This window comes from Nansenia antarctica, assembly GCF_963989245.1.
Source record: "Nansenia antarctica genome assembly, chromosome: 18".
NCBI classification, from domain to species: domain Eukaryota; kingdom Metazoa; phylum Chordata; class Actinopteri; order Argentiniformes; family Microstomatidae; genus Nansenia; species Nansenia antarctica.
This window is the reverse complement of record NC_137691.1, coordinates 20,177,775-20,184,160: the sequence shown is the minus strand read 5'-3', so window position 1 is coordinate 20,184,160 and position 6,386 is coordinate 20,177,775. Positions and strand designations below refer to the sequence as shown.

The 6,386-nt window shown below is 46.1% G+C and overlaps 1 protein-coding gene across 1 annotated transcript in view; it reads left to right on the top strand.

Annotated features, from left to right (window-relative positions):
• Positions 1 to 6,061, top strand: part of eya2 (EYA transcriptional coactivator and phosphatase 2) — a gene marked incomplete at both ends in the record, with an annotated part of 13,482 nt that extends 7,421 nt beyond the window's left edge. Inside the window, 7 exons of the mRNA XM_080548254.1 lie at positions 229 to 318; positions 3,062 to 3,120; positions 3,989 to 4,149; positions 4,394 to 4,508; positions 5,059 to 5,180; positions 5,405 to 5,505; positions 5,981 to 6,061. Of these exons, the coding sequence (XP_080404380.1) occupies positions 229 to 318; positions 3,062 to 3,120; positions 3,989 to 4,149; positions 4,394 to 4,508; positions 5,059 to 5,180; positions 5,405 to 5,505; positions 5,981 to 6,061 (729 nt within the window). The remainder of the gene's footprint in view (positions 1 to 228; positions 319 to 3,061; positions 3,121 to 3,988; positions 4,150 to 4,393; positions 4,509 to 5,058; positions 5,181 to 5,404; positions 5,506 to 5,980) is intronic.
• Between the last annotated feature and the right edge of the window lie 325 nt (positions 6,062 to 6,386).

Sequence of the window (6,386 nt, the reverse complement as noted above, 5' to 3'; positions counted from 1 at the left end):
GTCTCATATCCATTTCTGTTATGATGGAGCTCCTCAGCAGCTCAAAGCTTGGGTTGTTGTATATTGCTGATGCTGATAGATCAATAGAGATTAATGAGCAGTTATTGAAGTGTGGAGGTAATATGAACAGCGTCTTTACACCTGTAAACAGAGTTATTGACCCTGCAGTGTGTGTGTGTGTGTGTGTGTGTGTGTGTGTGTGTGTGTGTGTGTGTGTGTGTGTGTCAGGACTCGTCCAAGGCTGTGTCGCTGGGCCTGTGGATGGAGGAGATGATCTTTAACCTGGCCGACTCTCGCCTCTTCTTCAACGACCTGGAGGTAACAGGACAACTGTCTGTCTGTCTGTCTGTCTGTCTGTCTGCCTGGAGGTAACAGGACAACTGTCTGTCTGTCTGTCTGTCTGTCTGCCTGGAGGTAACACGACGACTGCTCTTCATTTGTTATATTCCTTTATTATATAACTCTTTCTACTGACTATAATATAAGGCTTTGTTTGCTGCTACTGTACCAGATATATGAAATATGAACATATGATATATTAAATTAGACGGTGATCAATAAAGAAATGATGGCTGACATCATTCCCACTCTGGCTCATTCTATCAGTAGTATAAACCTTTTTCATCGATTTTTATAAGACAGTTCAAACTCTCATCTCTAGGGATGTTGTAATGTAAAGAAAAAGAAGGAGAATGTCTTTGCTCTCATAATAATACTAGTCCATTCCATTCTAAAAGACCCAGATCCCATGGGGGTAAAGGGTTAGGGTTGAGAGTTTAACGTGGAGTATGTTTACCATCAGTCGTACAGTAGAACAACACATAAGCTTCTCTTTTATACATTCCTCTGCCTTGTTCTGACAAAGACAAGGATTAAACCAGCGAGAGAAGGAACATGGTAATTATAGGTGTGTGTCTGACTCTGAAAGGACAATGAGTCGCGGGGAGGAGGAACAGCTGAAAGAAGGGAGAGAGGGAGGGAGAGAGAAGGGGAGAGGGAGGGAGGGAGAGAGGGAGGGAGGGAGAGAGAAGGGAGAGAGGGAGGGAGAGAGAAGGGGAGAGGGAGGGAGGGAGAAGGAGAGAAGGAGAGAGGGAGGGAGAGAGAAGGGGCGAGGGAGGGAGGGAGAAGGAGAGAGGGAGGGAGGGAGAAGGAGAGAGGGAGGGAGAGAGAAGGGGAGGGAGGGAGGGAGAAGGAGAGAAGGAGAGAGGGAGGGAGAGAGAAGGGGAGAGGGAGGGAGAGAGAAGGAGAGAGGGAGGGAGGGAGGGAGAGAGAAGGGGAGAGGGAGGGAGGGAGGGAGAGAGAAGGGGAGAGGGAGGGAGAGAGAAGGGGAGAGGAGGGAGGGAGAGAGAAGGGGAGAGGGAGGGAGGGAGGGAGGGAGAGAGAAGGGAGAGGGAGGGAGAGAGAAGGGAGAGGGAGGGAGGGAGGGAGAGAGAGGGGGAGAGGGAGAGAGAAGGGGAGAGGGAGGGAGAGAGAGGGGGAGAGGGAGAGAGAAGGAGAGAGGGAGAGAAAAGGAGGAGGGAGGGAGGGAGGGAGGGAGGGAGAGGGAGGGGAGGAGAGAGGGGGAGAGGGAGAGAGAAGGGGAGAGGGAGGGAGAGAGAGGGGGAGAGGGAGAGAGAAGGAGAGAGGGGGAGAGGGAGGGAGGGAGAGAGAGAGAAGGGGAGAGGGAGGGAGAGAGAGAAGGAGAGAGGGAGGGAGAGAGAGAGAAGGAGAGAGGGAGGGAGAGGGAGAGAAAGGAGAGAGGGAGGGAGAGAGAGAGAAGGAGAGAGGGAGGGAGAGAGAAGGAGAGAGGGAGGGAGGGAGGGAGGACATCAAAGCCATTTCCAAACAATTTTTAAACAATTTTTTGTCAGGCTCAGTAATCTCCATTCATCCAGGAAAAGTTGCTCTATACTTTAGTTACCGCTGAAACGATGACTATTGACTTGTCATTGCCTAGTGGGCCTACTTCTCTCATCACTTTGTCATTGAATAGTAGTGGATCTGGTCATTTGCTATGACAGTTAGGACTATGACTATGGCAATGGCTTATGACTGACTTCATACATGTAGTAGAAGCAGCTCTATATTCATCCTATAGGACCTGATACAACTTAGGGAGCCTGTATCATACTGTACATGTGCTTGACAGGAGCTCATGTTATTACATGGCTCTGATTCTGAGAGGTGTTGAGTGGTGCTGCTGGTGGGTCTGGAGCTGAGTCATAGAATCTTACCTTAGCCCCGGGGTGGGGGGGGGCAGAGCAGGCCTGAGTAGGCTGGGGGTCTGAGAGGCTGGGGCACTGGGGAGAGAGGCATGGAGAAAGAGAGGGGAGCGGGGGCGAAGAGAGAGGGGGTTCTGATGAGGTAGCGTCTTCCTCTGTCTCGGCCAGGCTGAAAGGCGATAGGGCGGCCTGTCGTTCTGGTGGGGTTGTGTGAGAGAGAAGAGGTAGGAGTTGGTTTAGTACAACAGGAGTCAGGGGACGACGAGGGAGCAAGATGAAAATAGCAGATATGGAGTTTGCAGTCAAACCACTGAAGTGGAGAGAGATTTCTGTAAATAATAGGATAGAAATCAGGTTAACATGGAAACCATTTTTAGTACTCAAACAAAGTTTGTTTAATTGCATTTTCAGAAATCTTCGGCAGAAGTCAAAAAATTCAATGTATATTTAATTTTTTGGATATCCATCTATAATATACAATGTATCTGGGTTGTAATGGGCTAATATTTGAAAGTTCTTTGGCCATTGTTAAAGGGGTAGTTATGGTGTAAATATGTGTTTACGGCTAAAGTGTTGTAGGGTCAGGTAAAGATCGTGCAATGCCATAGCTGCCATCTTATCTCTCTCTCTCCCTCTCTCTGGTGCCTCGATGTCTTGGGTTCCAGCAGCCTGTTTCCGCCTCTCTGTTGTTTTTTGTTGTGTGTTTTATTTTTTTGATTCCTTCGGGTTCTGTTTGCCGCCTGAGGCTGTGTGAAGGAGAGAGGAGAGACCTGCCTATGCACAGCCTTAGTGTTGGTCTCAGCTTGTCTCTGAAACAGATCTCTCCCTGTCTCATATCCTCTTTTCTTTTGGTTACCAAGGAATGTGACCAGGTTCATATTGATGACGTGGCCTCAGACGACAACGGACAGGATTTGAGGTACAGTACAACAAAACTGTTAATTATAAATATACCATCTGGCTACAGTTTCCTATATGAACCAGACTTAGCCCCATGCTGAAGCTAGTCTACAGTATGTAGCATTGAGTATGTTTAGGGATGTGCCCCCACCTCTCTCTCTCTAACTCTCAATTAAATTAAGTTCAATACGCTTTTGGCATGATCAGACATATTACATTGCCAAAGCACACATATAGGAACTTATAAATCAATAATGACAGAAAGAGTAATTATGATATAAAAGGAACGCTAGCAGTATTATAACTGTAACAATAATAGCAGTGGTTACAATAACGACTCCTACTAGTAGACTACTAGTTCTGTTTTTGGTTGTCCACAGGCTGTCAGTTTGGAGCAGTGTCTCTCCCCCTCTCCTGTCTCTGGCGCAATATATCAGAGTGTCTCCATAAATCTTCCGTTTCTAATTAAAATATCACCCTCTCTGTCTCCCTCACATCAGACATTACTGCATGAATTGGTAAAGCATTTTAGGAGATTCAGAGTTTCAAATAACTATTTGGCAAAGAGCAAGCTATACCCAAATTCTTTTTCAAAGTGTTTTCAGGCATGTTACCCCCTTTAAGTATTTGTCAGCACCTCGTTTAGGATGTGTGTCTGTGTGTGTCTGGGCATCAGACCTACTGTACCAAAGCTACCTTCTCCATTCAGTGTCAGTTATGTTGGTTTTGAATCGAAATGCTCCTCATTTCATTCGTGGGTCCCTTCAACTCTTGAAAATAGAATGCAATGAATGTCAACTAAATCGCCCATCTAGCATCTAGTTATTTCCTGGTACTCCATTCTAAGGGTCTCTCTCATGTTGACCCTCCTTGCTCTGTTCCTGCAGCTCCTATAACTTCAGTACGGACGGGTTCCAGAGCCCGACGGGCGCGGGGTCTCTGTGTCTGGGGTCAGGGGTTCACGGGGGGGTCGACTGGATGAGGAAACTAGCCTTCCGCTACCGCAGGGTGAAGGAGATCTACAACACATACAAGAACAACGTGGGAGGTGAATATATGTTCCATTCTATTCTCTTCTATTCTTGAAATAAACCTGTTTAGGAATAAATCGAATATAAACCTAATATTAATACATCTGTTACCCCTCCCTCCACGTTCTATAGATTGTATCTCTTGTTTCTGTGTGTATTTCAGTGTATGATAACAGCGGTGTTGTGTATTTCAGTGTATGATAACAGCGGTGTTGTGTATTTCGATGTATGATAACTCCGGTGCTGTGTTGTGATTGGCAGGTTTGGTAGGCAGTCCCAAGCGTGAGGAGTGGCTCCAGCTGAGGAGGGAGATGGAGGTTCTAACAGACCTGTGGTTGACTCACGCTCTCAAAGCCCTGGCTCTCATCAACTCCAGGTCAGATCCAGAACCATCCACTAACAATACAGCTCTACACCTAGGGTGGGCAACTCTGTTCTGACAGGGCCCAGCAATAACACTCTACACCTAGGGTGGGCAACTCCCTTCTAACAGGGCCCAGCCCAGTACTGACACTCCTGTAAACATGGGGCAGGAACTCTGGTCTTCCAGGGCCACGACACTGAGGCCCTCAAAGACCAGAAGTCCCCCGTCCTGTACTGACTTACACCAGTCTTCAGTATAGGAAAGGGTAGCATGAGTTGTAGCGTAGCCTTTAGTGACTTTGTCTCATGTAAAGTAAACAAACATTAGTCTCTTTACTGTACCTGATGTTGACTACAGTTCTTCTTGCTTGGTTCAATAACGATGGAAATTCCATTGAAATTCCAAGTTTATATTCTACTGTAAATTGAAAATCGAAATCTTTGGAATTGAGTTTCAATGCACTTCCTGAATTGGTGGAACTGAAAAGAAATTCAGCCCCGACCCTGATAACGACATCCTGCCTTCCCACTAACATGTTTTCCATCCCTCTCTCTCTCCTTAGACCGAACTGTGTGAACGTGCTGGTCACCACCACTCAGCTGATCCCAGCCCTGTCCAAGGTGCTGCTGTACGGCCTGGGCTCAGCCTTCCCTATCGAGAACATCTACAGTGCCACTAAAACAGGTAGGGCACCAGCATGACTCAAGATTAGTCTTTTTATTTTTTTATTTTCTGATGTATTATGATAAATGTGATAATTATGTTTATATGATTTATCTATGTCTGGGGGGGAAAAATAAATTGCTCTACTACTGTAGCTTTATATGGCCTATGTCATCCTTTAGGCCTCTCCCTCATTGTCTCATAATCATCAGCAAAAAGTCACATTTTCTAATGTTTCTCCCCAGGGAAAGAGAGCTGTTTTGAGCGAGTGGCCCAGAGGTTCGGTCGCCGGGCGGTCTACGTGGTGATCGGGGACGGAGTTGAGGAGGAGTCTGTAGCCAAGAAGGTGGGTGGAGCTCCCCATAGTAAACAAACAGTATAGGCCAATGCACACAGCGTGCGATTTTGTCGCACGACAACATTCGATTCTCAATTCACACCACTGAAGTGTGTGGGTGTGAATGGAGAATCGAATGTTGTCGTGCGACAAAATCGCACGCTGTGTGCATTGGCCTTATGGCTCACTTACTTATTTTTGTCAAAATTGAGTTTTTTACATAATCTGATCCATTAGGTGTTTATTAATGCCTGTGTGGTGTTATTTTTAAAACATTGACATTTTTGAGTTAGTAATTTATAAAATACAAAGGTCCCATCTCACAAAACATAATGGAATGTAAAAACTTTGACGCTCAATATCTCTGAACTACCCTAAACGGAGATAGAACCTTATCACGACACCTATTGTGGTAAGACTAAAATATACAACGATTCACTAGAATATGATTTTCATATGATGTGTGTTTGTGTGTGTGGTGCAGAAGAACATGCCTTTCTGGAGGGTGTCATGTCGGGCAGACTTGGAGGCTCTGAGCCATGCACTGGAGCTGGACTACCTCTAGAGGGTGCCAGTCAGCCATACATATCCTTACCCCACTTCCTGGTGAGTCCCGAATGGACCAATGTGGACAGAGGCGGATGACATTCACCACAACTTAAATCCAAGAATATGGGACCAATATTTCTATCAGCAGGGAATTTCCGTTGTTACTGGAAATATGATGTACTTTTTCATCCATTCACAAAGACTTTTTTCCACATGAGAGGTGTCCCACGTAAGAGGTGAGAAGTGTCCCACTTTTGTACTTTAGGGTGTTGCACTGAAAACAAGGACCTGTGTAGGTGCAGTCCCTCCTGACATGGGGATGAAACCTTTCAGTTTGTTTG